This window comes from Spinacia oleracea, chromosome 4 (genome assembly GCF_020520425.1).
Source record: "Spinacia oleracea cultivar Varoflay chromosome 4, BTI_SOV_V1, whole genome shotgun sequence".
Taxonomy (NCBI): Eukaryota; Viridiplantae; Streptophyta; class Magnoliopsida; order Caryophyllales; family Amaranthaceae; genus Spinacia; species Spinacia oleracea.
Genome location: NC_079490.1, coordinates 147,412,966 through 147,430,597, shown reverse-complemented (window position 1 = coordinate 147,430,597; position 17,632 = coordinate 147,412,966). Strand labels below are relative to the sequence as shown.

General features: G+C 38.6%; 2 protein-coding genes across 6 annotated transcripts; one reads left to right on the top strand and one right to left on the bottom strand.

Moving 5' to 3' along the window:
- Positions 1–84: 84 nt before the first annotated feature.
- On the bottom strand, positions 85–6,174 carry LOC110805322 (uncharacterized). 4 transcript variants are annotated; one of them, XM_022010919.2, is made up of 6 exons: positions 6,002–6,174; positions 5,798–5,852; positions 4,260–4,459; positions 3,449–3,981; positions 1,375–2,286; positions 85–631 (listed from the first exon to the last, which is right to left on the bottom strand). In XM_022010919.2, the coding sequence occupies exons 3-6, from the start codon at positions 4,452–4,454 to the stop codon at positions 355–357; spliced, it is 1,917 nt and encodes a 638-aa protein (XP_021866611.2). In that variant the 5' UTR covers positions 4,455–4,459; positions 5,798–5,852; positions 6,002–6,174; the 3' UTR covers positions 85–354. The 4 variants fall into 4 exon arrangements, with proteins under 4 accessions (XP_021866611.2, XP_021866612.2, XP_056683397.1 ...); XM_022010920.2 differs by having other exon boundaries at positions 5,793–5,852; positions 6,002–6,151; XM_056827419.1 differs by lacking the exon at positions 6,002–6,174 and having other exon boundaries at positions 5,798–5,989.
- Positions 6,175–6,369: 195 nt separating this feature from the next.
- On the top strand, positions 6,370–9,277 carry LOC110805310 (protein FAR1-RELATED SEQUENCE 5-like). Of its 2 annotated transcripts, none has more exons than XM_056827149.1 (2): positions 6,370–6,544; positions 6,922–9,277. In XM_056827149.1, the coding sequence occupies exon 2, from the start codon at positions 6,939–6,941 to the stop codon at positions 7,806–7,808; it is 870 nt and encodes a 289-aa protein (XP_056683127.1). In that variant the 5' UTR covers positions 6,370–6,544; positions 6,922–6,938; the 3' UTR covers positions 7,809–9,277. Both variants share the same exon structure in this region, with proteins under 2 accessions (XP_056683127.1, XP_056683128.1).
- Positions 9,278–17,632: the final 8,355 nt, after the last annotated feature.

Genomic DNA, 17,632 nt, shown 5'->3' with positions numbered 1-17,632 from the left:
GAGATTGTAATACGAATAAGCTTATTTCATCTTCAGCTATGCGGAAAAAAAGGGACGCAAAGCAGCATAAGTGACAGTAATAAATGTTCATAAACATGCTAACGAATCAACATAATTTCACGGTAAAGCAAGAAAATAAAATCTCCAGAACTCGTAGTTTTTGGAGTGCTTGTTGTAGATACAATAAGCCAGCTAATTCAGAAGAAATCCCCAAAACCATTTCCTAGTATTTGTACAGGCAGAAGAGCCCACTTAATAGTATTACAAACAAATTATCTAAGTCCACTCATGTATACAAGTATAATGGTAAACTTTTCAGTTTCATAATCACCTGAAAACTAGAGGCTCCGAAAATCAAAGATGTTCATTATCTTGATGATTTCCATTGGGTTGATCATTCTCACCTTCATCAGCTCCATAATCTACCCATGGTAGAAACGATTCAAGTAACACAGCAAGCGGACTGCGATTAGCTAACTCACGCGGGGCACGAACCTGCACATTGGCACCCTGGTCTTGATTCTCTACCATCTCTCTCATCCTTGGGTCTATCACCATGAAGTTTTGCAGGTTCTCAGGTGGCATGGTCGCTACAGTGTCAGAGAACTCTGATACCATCAAATGTGCATACCTGAAAAAGTAAGAAGGGGAAATTGAGAAAATCATTGCATGAAGAAACTAATATCATTTCTAAACTACCAAGATAGTTCAAAGTTCAAACAAGTGAGTACTACGTTTAGTCAATTACAGATGATTAGGTAAACAAATGTCTCATAATATTCCTGCATAAGATGTTACCAATCTTACCATCCCCGCCGACCCCCACATAAAAAGAAAATCTAGACAACAACATCTTCTATTTTTATTACTTCTACACTCTACACATCAGTACATGCCTGGTTGCCTGCATATACACATCAGTACATGCCTGGTTGCCTGCATATACACATCAGTACATGCCTGCATCCCAATATATGCCACTAGCATGGGATAAAGCTTTAGATTTAAGATAAATTCGGTCAGAAACCTCAACAACCTCATTTGCACAATTCATTAATATTAATCGGTTAATCCAATGTAGTTGGCACTCAATTTCAACCATCAGAGGAGATTCCCTAACCTTCATAAGGAACAAGAAGTCATGAAACTCGTTTTTATTACAAGCCAAGCATAGATATATAATAGAACATAAACAGAGCTCCTGGCAAGAGTGTAAGGGTCTTATCTCTGATATCAGAAGATTCGGAACCGAATGATGCCCTAGATGGCCTAGATATGTAACACTACCCCGAGAGAAAATAACTTTATATTTAAGCGGGTGGGGGTGCAATTATGAAGTCAGGGAATAATTTGTTTCATCATTACAACACTTACTCATTCTTGTCTGAGGGAAACGCTTCTTTTCTGACACAAGCCCAAGTATTGGCTTCACTAGAATCATGCTTCAGAGATTCAATCACATCTAGAGCGGCATCCTTCAACAATTTCTGCACATCAGGCAATCTCCAGATGATGTAACTCCTCTCAATATATATCCTGATTAAGTGATCCAAAGAGGGAATTCCTGTATCTTCAGATTTGAAGAAAGGACTTTTTGTTATGGTTGTCAATGCCTGATCTTTCAAGGGAACCTTTTCCACTAGCCTCTTAAGAACTGGAGGGTGAAGCATCAAAGCCTGCTTCATCAGACCTAATGAAGTCTCTCTGTCATGCACAATTTTACCATCCTTGGTAGACGAGTCACGCTCCAGATAAAATCGGCAAATGGCAAGAGAATAAGCAAAGTTTGGAAAGTTCCATAAAGAGTTATCACTTTGATATTCATCGGAAAACTGTTCTAGCCATGCGTACTCTTCTGCCCTCAGGGAGAAGTAATCAATACAGAACATTGCACCCATGGGATCAGCAGGATCAAGTGAAAGTAATAATTTGCAGACTTCTAAAGCCGAACGATGACAACCTCGCCTGTCTAAGTTTTTCATGTGACTAAAAAGTGAAGAAAACAACGGCTTGTTCGTTTCATGAGTATATTCCAGTCTGCAATCTCCCTGCAAGGGGCTGAACATAGGATGCCATGCGCACTCCAAGGCATACAAACATTTAGCAATAGAATCTGCTGCCATTTGATGTTCACCTGAGAATCTAAAGTAATCTGCCAATGTCATGAGTGAATCCACATGGTAAGGATGGTGTATCAAAATGCTTGCCACGCCATTCAGATCATGGATTGCCTTGGCAGCTTCAAAAGCCCTTTGGACGTGGCTGTACGAAGCTGAGTGCACATATCTACATCATAACAAGGAAATGGAAGTAAGTAACACCCAAATGAGAGTAACATATTTGATATTTCAATCTTCTGCTATTTATTTTGAAGCATAAACATTAAAACGTCAAAACAGGATACCTCATCAACTGCTCAAAGTTAAATAATGACTACCCTGCAACCTGGCTCATGAGTTAGCTGAATCCATAGTGATTAGTAAACAGGTTAAATAATAATATTCTAAATTATAACTCAGGAGTTGTAAGTTGTAACTGGATCACTGGTAGATGGATTTCGTAATTAATATCGTGGTATACACAGGAATGAGTGGTGTTACAGGGAAGAAGACGTATTTCTCTCCTAATGGGAGAACATATGTATCAAATTCCGTAATTGGTGAAACAATCATTGAAATTGTTCTACAATCATATTCACTTGTAATTTAAAAAAAAATGTTATACAGACCCACTGTCATTGACCATCCATCTTCTATTTTAAAAGGATCCGTTTAAAGGAAGCATTCCCTCCTCCCTGACCCAATCTATACCTAGTTTGTAAAAAGCGAAACCATAGATGTTAGATGTCACGTGTCATCCCCTTCTTTTATCCATCAATTTGGTGTTCTTTTTCAATTTTTCCTTTTGTTGTTTTCTATAGTTTACAGCTCCAACATCTTTTCCACTTCATATTCCTCACTCAACATCAATTCACCATTTAATTCATATATTCATTCAACCTCATCCACTATATCTCCCTCTTTAACACTCAATATCAATTTACCATTTAATTTATATATTTTTCCAACCTTCAAATTCCACTATATCAACCTTCAAATAATATATTCCAACTAAAATCACAAGCCCTCTTCAAAGACGGCTAAACAACCACTATAAAACCGCCCGTTCGAAAGAGCTAGTTTATCATTAAACCATCCCCCCAGAAACTAACACGGACTGCCCAAATTCTGCAACGGTTGATTCACATTACTTAGTTGAAGATATGGCACAGCTATTGATTAGCACCAATATCAGCACGTAATATGAGCAATGTGCATCAAGCAATCCTCTGACAGCAACAGCGCAAAGGGAGGAACGGAGATGATGAAGACTCAATCAGCTCAACTAAATGGTAACATGAAACAGTAAAGCATTCTTTATGATAATTGCAAACAAAAAGGACATTTACCTAAAGTAATTGTTCCCGCCTTTAGTCTCTAAAAGCTCCATGGAAAGAGACCCATCCCAGCGTGGCCAGTGATCATTTGGGGAGAGGAGAATACACTTTTTGTGACTGTATTGTCCGCGTCTTCCACCACGCACTTGCCTAGAAGTGCCGGCTTGATTAGCATTCTCAAAAGAACTCACTACCTTTGAACCAAATATTCTCCTTAGCTCGTATTCAGCATTCAAGAACTTAGGATCCACCTTCAGAATGGAGGATATGGACTGTTTAATAACATTATTACGTACTATGGCATTCTTACTGGAGCTAGCTTCACGGGCAGAATCAATATCAAGAGATAAAGCTTCTAAATCGACCTCCACAGACTTTTTAAATAGATCAGAATTCGCAAATGAAACCTCTTTGTTTTTCTTCTTTTTCTTTTTCTTTGATTTCTTATTAGATGCTGGAACTGTAGGGGCATTGCTTCTCATAAAAGATCCTGAATCATTGATATTTTCTGCCAAGGCATCATCTACGGCACTGGACTCAACTTCCTGCAGTGCAAATAGATAAAATAAGTGAAACAATTGAAGTACAGTTCTCACTTCTCATGCTACCAAGTACCAACTTCTGAGAAGATAAAAGAAGCTACTTATATCAGTTATAACATATATGCAGTTGGTAAAAAGAAAAAGTTCACCACTAAGAAAAAGGAAAGAAGTTTTAAACAGAAGCAAACATGGATTTTTCACTTCGAAAAATAACACTATCATCCAAATGTTTTTTCAGCATGCAGCAAGTGTGGAAAAGTGATTCAAGAACAAAATAGAACCTCTTCACTCTCATGGTCATCATCATCACCATCATTGAGGAGATCAAAAGGGTTTTTAGGATGAGCATCAGAGTCAGATTCATCATCATCAACGTTTTCCTGCAGCTCTTCTGCGATAACATTGTCCTCTTGTTTCTGGTTCTGCTGAATCTGCTCTTGTTCCTTCAAAACTTTTCTTAGTAACCTACCAGACATATTTCCTGTATAACAGAGAACAGGTTAAGGCTATCAAGCAAAGAAAAAGGAAGAATAGAATGAATTGGCCAACATATAAAGCCTATAGGAAATATGTGTAGGCAACATAATGGTCCAAAGATCAATGGTTGACCGTTGATGACTCAAACTTGAGATTATTTACAGAGAGAGTAAGGCCACAGGATGACAAGAGAAATTGTGTACTCAACTTCATTATAAGCCATATCTTGGAGAGTTGGAGACCATCAAATTCAACTTAAAGAGCCTGATGGAAGATAAAAAGACCATTTTTGATATGCATAAGCAATATTTCAACCTTCGGAAAGGAGAGAACTTCTTAAGAAGCCAACCACTAAACATGGGACAATTCTAGTCCACCAAGAAAGCAACAAATTATGCCCCATTTCTCATTATCCTTTCATGTAAAACCAACAAGAGAATTTCCTTCATAAGAAAAAAAATCAACAACACAACATATGTATCATCCCCAAATATTACAATGGAGGCGAAGTTAAAACATGAGATTCTAGGTTACTCAGACTCGGTTATTGGTTTCAGACACGTGTACATCCCTTGTGATTACATGGGACGCCATGCTATACAATCTTAGATACCTGATGTGCTACATTTCATGAAGTGGTGAAACTATAATCTGATACACTTCCCCTCCAGCTATCTTAGTCACTCCTCCTATACAGCTTGGATTGACAAACAGCCCAGTACTTCTAGTTCCAGAGTCAAGCTATGTTAAACCAACATTAACCCCAAATGTTATTCAGAGAATCAAATATAACCTCTGAACACCTACACATCAAATTACATCGTAAAAAAAGCTGCATTCTCCTCCTACAACACCCTTGCCGACTCAAGTCCCTAAATCTGAGTAACATGGCTCCTTTTTAAGTTCCTTCTAATACTTATTCAATAATCCATTTATGTTGTGGTTCAACAACAGAAATACTGCAATGAAAAGTTCAATGCAAAGTTCAATGCAAGCAAAAGGAATGCTAAACATCAATTGGACACAAGTCTCCCAAATACAACCATTTTTAGTACCAACACAGAATAGGTTGATACCAATAAAGCAAGACTTGTATTGGTACTTCTTAGCAAACCACACTAGTCGCAGTACCAATACCAAATAAATGGGTACCAATACGAGTCATTAGAGTTCCTCATGCAAGCAACCACGTCTTAAACCCTCAATATACTGTTGCTCAACTGGGTAAATCCAATTCCTAGTTTCACACAAAAAAATACCCACAAAAGTTCCAAAAATATCTTGCGAAAAAACTTCAAAATCACTAGTAAAACCTCGCAATTAAAGGAATTTAATACCTTACCTCGAAATTAAGATTATCCCACCTCGGCTTTTATGTAGGGGAAAAAAAAAATCAACTGCAGAACAAGATAAGGGGATTATCATCTGACTTTCAAGAAATTTAAAATGAAATGTTCAGTAAATTTGTAAACTTTGGGGGTTTAAAATTACTTTGAACAGAAAATGTGATAAGAAATTGAGAGGGGAATTTTAGGTAATTGCCTACCTGCACCCAGATTTTGGATAAACAAGACGCCGAAATACGACGATCAAGATTCAAGAATCACAAGATTTTAGCAGCTGGGTTGAAGATTGACGAAGAAGGGAAAACGCCACTGGAAAATAAAAGTAAATTTGTCAAAAACAACCTCTCTTTTTCTTTTTGTTTTTTTTTTTTTTTTTTTGAGGGAAACGGTCGCACCGGAAGATGATACACATACATTGGGTGTATGTTGAGTCATCATACCATGCTATTTGGTTGGGCCAAATCAGCAATCTTTTTTTCAGTTTTGGGGGGAGATGGGTTAAAACATGGGGGGGGGAATTTGGGAAGTATTGCGCCATTAGAGAACCTGAGCGGGACTATTTCCGCCCTAACACCTTCCCAAAAATTTTCCCGCTCACACCTTCCTAAAAAAAAAAAAAAAAGTTCCAAAAAAATCAGATTTGAGCTTCAACCATTTTTGGCTGGGTGTCTGGTTTTTGAAGACGAAGTTGAACCAGTTCCTAACTCCCATTTTCATTGAAGACGAAGCTCAAATTGTTGCAGGTAATTTTTTAAACAAAGTTTAGGGTTTTATCTTGTTACTGTAAATCTTGAAATTATTTTGATGAAGTTATGATTTTGTGATTACTACTGAATGCATGTTATCTGATCAGATTTAAGTTCGTGAATTTTGGGCGGATATTACGAAGTTGTGTTATTATTTTAGGGTTTATAGTTACGTAGTATTAAACTTGTAGTACGTAGTATATTGAAAAACCAATTAACTAGGTTTTAATTATAATTATTGCGTTTCGTTTTATAAAAAGTGCCGTTATTATATTAATGTAGAACGTACTATCGTAATAATAAATACGTTTCGTTATATTAATTTAAATATTAAATGTATCACGTTTTTAATAATGTGTCGTAAAATATTACAGTGTTATACGCTAGAGCCATGGAAGGAATAGACCTTAATGAAACTGTAACAATTGAAGATTGTAATGAGGATACCGGTGCAACTGATAAGAACTCCAATCCCCCTACCGTAGGTATGTGCTTTACAACGGGTCAAAAAAATTTCGATTTTTGTAATATGTATGCGTTTAAGGAAGGTTTTAAGATGTTTATGAAAAGTAATAATTTGAAACAAGAGTATAAGGCTATTGGAGTGAATAGGAAATGTACTGGAGATCTTGAGCCAAAGCCTCACATGATGGAATTAATAAGATTAAAATGTAAGAAGGGAGGTACGAACGTTGGGTCCAATGTAACTGGTTGTAAAATGTTCGTTTATGGTAAAATTAAAGACGATAAGTTTACCATATTGAAGTGTGAGTTGGAACACAATCATGCTCTAAATCCAGATTGTAGTAGAATGATGGTTAACTATAGGAATATTGATAGTACGACGTTTAAAAGAGCGATGATTAATGACATGGGTGGTGTTAGCATTAGCAAAAACTATGGTACTCAATTGATTGAAAAGGGTGGGTTTGACAATATCGCATTCAACCAGAGGGACCTTAGGAATGCGATAAGTGTAGAACGTCGTAAGTCTAGGTTTAAGGATTCTGATGCAGCAGGATTAGATCAATATTTTAAAGCGCAACGGGAATTGAATTCTGAATTTTATTGCTCCATCCAAAAAGACGATGAAGGTGTATTTACAAACGCATTTTGGTCCGATGCGCGAAGTAGAGGGACATGCAAGTATTTTGGAGATGTAATCACATTCGATACAACCTTTTCATGCAACAGGTATTTATATAATTATAATTTTTTGCAATCGGTATTTTTATTTTTTTACGTATATTTTTTTAATTGACTACTTAACAATTTTGTACTAGGTTCCGTATGCCCTTTGCACCATTTATTGGTGTAAACCACCATGGAAAGTCAATTATATTTGCGGCAGCACTTATATCCCACGAAGATGCGCCAACATTTGTTTGGGTGTTCGAAGAATTCCTGAAGTGTATGGGTAAGGCTCCTAAGGGCATCCTAACGGACCAAGACAGGACAATAGGTAAAGCAATTAAGCAAGTGTTCCCTGGCGTGCCGCACAGACTATGTCTATGGCACATGCTCCAAAATGCTACGAAAGCGCTTGGTAGTCGTAAGGACTGGCCGAAGATTGATACCCTAATACGTACTGCCATACACGATTTGCTTGATCCTGACGAGTTTGATGAAGCATGGAGTCATGTGATGGAAGAATACCGTCTAAGCGGTCCTGGGTGGATGAAGGATGCGTACGAACTGAGGCGTCAGTGGGCTCCGGCGTACAACAGAGGAAAGTTTTGGGCTGGTATGTCTTCTACACAAAGAAGTGAAGGTATGAGCCGATTCTTCAAAACTCATGTTAACTTAGAATGCGGTTTGGTTTTGTTCATTAAAAATTATGAGTGGTGCATGAGGATAAAAGCTGAGGAAGAGAAGCAGGATAATTATGATAGCATTGATAAGATTCCCCGTCTTGAGCCGGATAAGAGTGTGTTAGTTGAATATGTGCTGGTTAAGTCGTACACTAATGAGAAGTTTGCGGAGGTGGTGGTAGAGCGTAAGGGGTTGATGCACACTAATGTCACTAAAATCGATGCTCTCGGGACCGTGTAATTCTATAGAGCAGATGAGAAATTGACATCCCCATTCTGGCGGAAAAGGTTCAAATAGTACAACGTCAAAGTGGATAAGGTTAAGGGTGAATTACATTGCTCGTGCAACTTGTTTGAATTCACGGGCATACTATGTAGGCACATATTGAAGGCAATGGATGTTGAAGATTTTCAAATTCTTCCTGAAAAATACATTTTACCACGTTGGATGAAACAAGTGAGGTCGTATGAAAGTCTTCAGGTTTCTTACTTTGACCCATTAGAGTCATCTCGTTTAGCGAAAGCCAAAGAGTTGTCACAAAGGCAAAATTACCTGTATGAGATGGCCATGCGTAGTGAAGAAGCTTTGAAATTGTACAAAGAGGCTATGGATGTTGTTCGTCTTAAAATGGAGGATGCAATCGGAATACGAAAGACGGGTGACACGGGTGAAGATTCAATACTTTGGTGGGATCCCGATGCCCGTAATGTGTTTGGTCGTCGTAGGCTACGACCAAGAGAATTCAACGAAAGGGCTCTTTTGAGGAACGCTGAAGAGGTTGTTGGCGAAGACGTCTTAAAGACCCCGGTTGATAAAAGGCATACTGGAAGGGCAAAGACTAAAAGAAATACGCCATTTGATAAAAGTGCTGCTGGGCCGTCGAAGAAGAACCAAACAACACAAGAGGAATTAGCCGCGAAAGAGGTAATTACTTTCTATGAAACATTGAACTGTAATTGTTTTTTTTCAGCATATTATTAAATTATATGTCTGGCTAATTTTCTTATATAATTATTTCAGGCGCTAATTTCCTTCGCATTTGGTAACATTCCTAATTATCGTGCTAGGCGTGACCACGCAAATAACGTGGCAGGACCGTATCTGGATACGGGCTTGAACAACGGAGTTTTGTTTGAAGATATTCCTCAAGGGTCCCAAATCAACTTTTCTCAAGAGAATTCACATGCATTCAGTAATCTTGAGAGTTACCCGTGGTGCACAAGACTATGATGCATGTTTTTTTTAATGTAGTTAAAGACGTTAATTGAATTATTTTCTATATGGAATCAAGGTTTTAATGCAAAGATGTAACTTGAATTTATTTATAAATCTAATCATGGATTGCAATTTCATATTTATTCGTTGTTAACGATACGGAGTAAAACATTTGTAACAGGAATTAGAGTAGTGAATATTGTGTGTGTGTTTTATATAAACCAAAAAACCGCAAATATTAGAAAAAAACTGCATTGCTTTTTAAAAAATAATGAAAAGGGAATGGGGGGGGGAGAAGTTATGTTCAAGCGTGGATTCGAACCCGTGACCATAGAGTAAAGCGCGCCCTATTATGAGGCAAGTAATGTGACCAAGTTGACGGTGAGGCAAAGCCATTGGCAGTTTCAAATTAATATAGTACTTAAGCCTCCGTCGTTTTTGGCAATTGAATGAAATCGTAAAACAATTGTTTTGTGTTTATATAAAACAAAATAGTTAAAAAAAATGCTAAAAGTAGGAAAGACTGCAGAGAATTTGAAAAAATGAAAAGGGATGGGGGGGGGGGGAGCAGTTATGTTCAAGCGTGGATTCGAACCCGTGACCATAGAGTGAAGCGCGCCCTATTATGAGGCAAGTAATGTGACCAAGTTGACGGTGAGGCAAAGCCATTGGCAGTTTTGAATTAATATCGTACTTAAGTGTAACACCCTAATAATTCCTTGCTTTTATAAAACCATTTTCCAACTTAAAATAAAGGAATTACTAAAGTATTACCGCCACCGTGATAACGGTTAAGGCTATTACCAGAATTACGCAGCGGAATTAAATGTCAACTAACTTTTAAAAACCATAATTAATGAAACATTGAGGCCTCCTACAATTTGGAACCATAATGGCCCAGAACCCAAAATAAAAATAATTCAAACATTTCAAACGTAATTAAAATATTAAATAAAATAGTTTCAAAGAACGAAAGCATGCAAATCTCTCAATCATCCCAAGCCACATGATTTCGATCGTACTTGATCTACCAACCTGCTATATTAATCTACTCCCCAACAATGCAAGTGCAAATGATGGATCATCATAGGGTCATTAAGGCAAAGGCCATGACCAGAAACACACAAAGCACGTAGTCAGCAAAAGCTGAGTACTTACAAGCATAGAATAAATGAAGCTAAAACATGCATCACTCACTAAATACTAATCAACATGCAAAAGCCATATAATACTTAACAAGCAATCATGAGACACAAGACTCGACTCTTGACTCACAATTTAATTAGGATAAGCTTCGAACGGGCCAAAAGAATAATCCACAAAGGGAAAAGGTGAAGGGAGCCAACCATACACCAAATATAATAATAATAAAATCGGGCCATACCGAGTGTCGGGCCATACCGACGGAATTCCTGCGCATAATGTAAATGAAACAACGTCTTGTATCATTAGTAGGAGTACGAGCTTTCCGGCAAGACTCCCCCCATTGTTCATACTCAAGGTATATACGTTCCAAGAGTTTTGAAGCTTGTTCCGGTTGCACTTTACGTTTATTAATATTTTAATAAAGGCGAACTCAAGACTCGACAACATGCACACGTACAATTAATAAACAACAACCAAAACAATCTTATTTTAATGCTTTAAGACTTGTGATCAACCAAGCAAGACACTTGTGATATTACTACCATGTTCCTCCTCACCAAAGTGAGACTCCACATCATGCATATTAACATGAGGGTTGTGCCCTTGCACGACAAATCCTAATTCATTTCATACATAATATTCCCAACTGAACCCTACATGTGCGGTGGCTTACGTGAGCTAACCCTTCACATGTGGTAAAATAAATAGTACAACGAGGTACAAATAAATGGCTCAAAGTATGCTAGACATCCCGTACAATAGCATACAAATAATTAATCCATCCCTTGCATGTGAATTGAACCATACATGCATAAACATTGAACAACATGATTGACAATGAAATCCATACTCATAATAATTTCAACATGCTTGTTCAACAATTAATTCAATAAATCCAACATCACAAATCACATGCTCGTTCACCAAAATAAACATGATTCCACATAATGTAATTCACATCATCAACAATCATGTAATATCATTGACAAAAAGGTGTGGTCGCCCTAGACTTGTACGTACCTTGAATACCTAAGCGTAGGGGCCACTTTGCAATAACGAGCACTCAACTAGAAATCACCTCCTATCATCAAAATAATGAAACTTAAATTATTTCCATGTTCATTAAATTTCCAGCAACTTTATAAAAATTAAAACTTCCTTTAGACTTTAGAATTCAATCGTTTTTCAATAATAAAGTCGTCTCAATTTGCAAAATCAATCCCTAATACGAAAACATACTTTTTCCGCTTTTAAAATCAATAGAAATCGACATTTTAAACCTTTATTCAAATCTGAAAATATAATTGATTATCATAATTAAAATCATCACCTAATTATGCTAATCAATTGACTCATTAGGTCTAGGTTAAAACCCTAACTTGAAAATCCCAATAACACTAGTTTAATATCATAAAAATCAATGCTTTATTAAATAAACAAATCTGAAAATTCATCATTTAATAATTAAAACAACCCTAATGAATCACAACACACAAATCCTCAAACCACGGTATTCATAACCGGTTCCCAGCATTTTAATTACTCAAAACATTATTAACATAATAATTTAAAATACGGAATTTAAATAGAATAGGTAAGGAAGAAGAGAATTATACCAATCCGGCCTATAGCACGGAACAACCACGAATTAATGTGATTGGGCGAAAAAGAAATCGAATACGAACACACACACACACAACGCACAACTCGTGTGCGTGCGTGCGCAGCGACGAAGGGGGACGCAGCAGGGTCGCGCGCGGGCTGGGCGCAGCGCGAGAGAGAGAGAGCGAGTGAGCGAGAGGGGTGCTCGGCACTGAGCGCGAGGGAAGGCGAGGGCACAGCGCGCGCTTGGCGCGAGGGAGAGGGCGAGGGGAGGCGAGGCACGCAGCAGCGTGCAGCACTGCTGGGCGCGGGACGAGAGAGGAAGAGAGGGAGTGTGCGAGTGTGTGGGCAGCAGCGACACACCACACAGCAACAACACACGCACGGCAGCGAGAGGGCAGCAGCGAGCAAGGCTCGTGCTTGCTGCGTGCGGACCGAGCCGGACAAGAGGAGAGGGAAAGAGGAGTGTTGGGCAAGAAATCAAAGGGAGGGTTTTTGACATTTTAGGGGTTCATTTAATGATGGGGAGTCCTATTTATAGGCTCCTTATTGTTAATGGGCTAGGCTTAGGGAATTAGAATTGGGCTTAGGGAATTAAATGGTTGGGCTAGCTTAGGACTTGAATTAAATACTTTTGATTGGGCTCGTTTAATAAAACGAATTGGACTTTTCATTTAAAACCCGAAGCTTTAAAATCATTTGCAACTCATTTAATTTCCCGACTCAAGAATTAAATTCGTTTCGTAATTAATTAAAATAATAAATATTCTAATTAAATTAAAATACATTAAATAAAATGCATTTAAATTTTTTTTTTTTTTTTGGCAAGCAAGAGAGAGATTTTATAGCTCACGTAAACAGTTTTACAACAAAGGGAGGAAAGCCATAGCTAACCAAGCCAAACAACTAGAAGGCTAGAACACTAGCCAAGAAAAACAACCAGAAAAGGAATTCACAAACTGTGAACCCAATCTTTATCTCTAGAACAAGCTTTGCTACCTAGGAGACATTGAACTCTATGTTTAACCTCAAACTGGATTTGAGAGACAGTAACAGCAGGCACCTTAGCCAACCAAACAGCCCGATTCCTAGCTCTCCAAATATTATAGACCAAGCTAGCAGTAGCAGCAAGGGTCACTGCTTTCTTAGCCCTTGTGTTGCAGTATCTTTGCACCCAAGTCATCAAGAGAGGGAGAGTGTTTCTGCCAGAATGAAATCCCAACCACTGTAAGACTTGTTTTCTGCATTCAGAACTGAAGTGGCATTCAAACAAAAGGTGTTGCATGGTTTCAGTATAAGTACCACAAATGGCACAAAGATCATTGGTGCCTATGCCAAGTTTGTGAAGTCTGGCTTTAGTTTTGAGTCTGTCTTGCATTGCCATCCAAAGAATGAACCTGTGTTTGGGAATAGAGAATCTATTCCACACCCAGTGTTGCCATTTGACAGTCTCTCCTTGTGTTCTAAGCAGTTGATACATTCCCTTAATGGAGTACTTGGGGGCATGCATCCACTGAGTAGATTGTAAGTAAGCAGAACAACAATTCTTGACTTTACAAACAACTTTCACCACCCAACTGGCTGCAGTCGGGGCAGTGAACTGATCCCAAGCCTTTTCTTTCACATAGACAGAGTGAATCCATCTAACCCACAGGTTATCTTGCTTGTTGGCTATGGCCCAAGCTTGTTTACCCACAGCAGCTTGGTTCCAAAGAAGCAAATTCCTGAAACCTAACCCCCCTTGAGATTTAGGCTGACACACTGTATCCCAAGCAATAGCACCTGGTCTACTATCATCAAAAGAGCCATGCCAGAGAAAAGATCTGCAGATGGAGTTAATCTTCTTTATTACTGATTTGGGGAAAATGAATATTTGAGCCCAATAGACACAAATACTCAAAAGCACTGAGTTCACCAGTTGAGATCTGCCAGCAAAGGACAAGTGTCTAGAAGTCCACACTTTAATTCTTGCTATCATTTTGTCAACCACCATGTCACAGTCACTAGCTTTTAGCTTCCATGGACTCACAGGAACCCCAAGGTATTTAAAGGGTAAAACACCCACACCAAACCCTGAAATCTGGGAAATTTCCTTAACCAATTCCTCTTTCATACCACAGCAATAAATAGAAGACTTAGAAGGGTTAACAGAAAGACCAGTGGTGGTGGAGAAGATGTTAAACCCTTCCAGCATTATCTGAAAAGTTTGCTTGTCACCTTTGCAGAACATTAATAAGTCATCAGCAAAACACAGGTGGTTAAGATGTAATCCTCTGCATCTAGAGTGAAATTTAAAAGATGGATGCTCCCAAACAGTGATCATGGCTCTAGAATAATACTCCATGCAGAGAGTGAACAATAAAGGAGAGAGAGGGTCCCCTTGTCTCAGCCCTCTTCTAGGGTGGATGAGCTTGGTGGGTTCACCATTAATGAGAAGAGAGTACTGAGTTGTTGATAAGCAAGTCATGATGAGTTTAAACGATAATAAATCGTAAAATGCTTTATAAATATAATAAAATATATTTATAAATATTATAAAAATACGAGGTATTACAGTATACCCTCCTTAAAAGAAGTTTCGTCCCGAAACTTGGGTTCGGAAATCAAAATTCAACTCAAAACTTGAGACTTTATGAGACTTTCCATACGTTCATTTACAAAATTTTTAAGTTGCTGTACTCTTTACATGATTAAACAGGACAATAATAAGTGCAAATTCAATAGAAAGCACCAAATTGGGCATAAAATAGGGAAAAACAAGGTAAAAGCGCGAAATTCTACCGCACTCTACCCCCCTTAAAAGACACGAGTTACGACCCCGTAACTCAACTAACCTCGGGAAAAAGCTCGGGATATTTATTTCTCATTTCGTCCTCCGCTTCCCAAGTGGCTTCCTCAGATTCTTGATTAGACCACAACACTTTGACAATTTTCACATCTTTAGTACGCGTACTACGCACTTTGCTATCAAGGATTTTGACAGGTCTTTCCTCAAAGGTTAGACTTTGGTCTAATTCTGTGGTCTCCGGTTGCAACACATGCGATTTATCCGGGATATATTTCCTTAACTGAGATATGTGGAACACATTATGCACTCTATGCAAGTCCATAGGCAAGGCTAGTCTATAAGCTACCTTTCCAATTCTTTCTAAGATCTCATATGGGCCTATGTACTTAGGGCTTAACTTCCCTTTCTTCCCAAATCTCATGACACCTTTCATTGGTGACACTTTGAGCAACACTTTATCACCTATGTTGAACTCTTCATCCCTATGTTTCAAGTCTGCATAACTCTTTTGGCGATCCTGCGCCGCTTGAATCTTTGATTGGATGGTTCGGATTTGGTTCATGGTGTCCTCTATCATTTGAGGTCCCAACACTACGGTTTCACTAATATCGTTCCAACAAAGTGGACTTCTACACTTTCGTCCATACAAAGCTTCAAATGGTGCCATTCCAATGCTAGCATGATAGCTATTATTATAGGAAAACTCAATCAGATCTAGGCTATCTTCCCAACTTCCTTGGAAATCAATAACGCATGCCCGAAGCATGTCCTCCAGGGTTTGGATAGTCCTTTCAGTTTGTCCATCCATGGCTGGGTGGAAGGTTGTACTCATTTTCAATGTCGTACCAAAACTCTTCTGCACACTTTTCCAGAAATTCGAAAGAAACCTTGAATCCCTATCTGATACGATATCCTTAGGAACTCCATGTAACCTCACAACATTCTTAATGTAGGCTTTAGCAAGTTCTTCCATTTTCCAGGTTTCCTTCATTGGTATAAACACTGCTGACTTGGTCAACCTATCTACCACAACCCAAATTGTATCATTCCCAGTCTTTGACTTCGGTAAACAAGTGACAAAGTCCATAGAAATACAGTCCCATTTCCAGCTTGGAATCTCTAAAGGTTGGACCTTCCCTTGAGGTCTCCTATGCTCAATTTTAACCTTCTGACAAGTCAAACATCTAGCCACAAATTCAGCCACTTCGTTCTTCATCCTTGGCCACCAATAGACCTTTTTCAAGTCCTTATACAACTTGTCACCACCTGGGTTTACAGAATATGGCGTATTATGCCCTTCTTTCATCAATCTCTCTTTCAGTTCTCCACACTTTTGAGGCACGCACCACCTGCCTTTGTACCTCAAACTTCCATCATCATGGATTCGGAAATCTATCTCTTTACCTTGCGAAATCTTTTCCTTGATTCGCTCCAACTTCACATCACCAGCTTGATTCTCTCTAATCTCATCAAATATTGACGGTTGGATGGTTAAGGCATTCATTATTCCCACAAGGCTTTCACCACTCACTATTTCAAGGTTCAAACGCTGCATGTCCTTACACAGCTCGTTAATAACTACTAACGCATTAACACTATGACTTGATTTCCTACTCAAGGCATCCGCAACTACATTGGCTTTTCCCTCGTGGTACTGGATATCCAAATCATAGTCCTTAATTAACTCCAACCACCTTCGTTGACGCATATTCAAATCCTTATGTGTGAAGATGTACTTCAAACTCTTGTGGTCCGTAAATATCCTACACTTCACACTATACAGATAGTGTCTCCATATCTTTAATGCAAATACTATAGCCGCTAGCTCTAAATCATGGGTAGGGTAATTGGATTCATATGGCTTCAATTGCCTTGACGCATACGCAATAACTTTCCCGTTTTGCATCAACACACACCCCAAACCATTCTTAGAGGCATCACTATACACATCGTATGCACCACTCTCATCTGGTAAGGTTAACACTGGCGCGGTTGTCAATCGCGTCTTCAAGGCTTGGAATGCTTCCTCACACTGGTTACTCCATTCAAACTTGGTTTCCTTCTTCATCAAGGTAGTCATGGGCTTGGCTATCCTAGAGAAGTCTTGAACAAATCGTCTATAGTAGCCAGCTAATCCCAGAAAACTACGAATGTCAGTCACACTCTTGGGTGTAGGCCATTCACTAACAGCTTTGATCTTAGCAGGGTCAACTGCCACTCCTTCTTTTGACACAAAATGTCCCAAAAATGCAACTCTTTCCAACCAAAAATCACACTTTGAGAACTTGGCATACAACTGGTTATCTCTCAAGGTACTCAACACCGATCTCAAGTGTTCCGCGTGATCTTCTTTACTCTTTGTGAAGGAAATAATGCCCTTGGTCCAAGTATGCATTCTATGTTAAGTCTAATAAATGCGGTTCAGTATTAATTAACAAGTTAATAATTCAGTAAGATCAAGTGAGCTGAATGCCTAGCTAGAGGCCGCTTCAGTTCAAGTGGAATTAATGATATTAATCCAC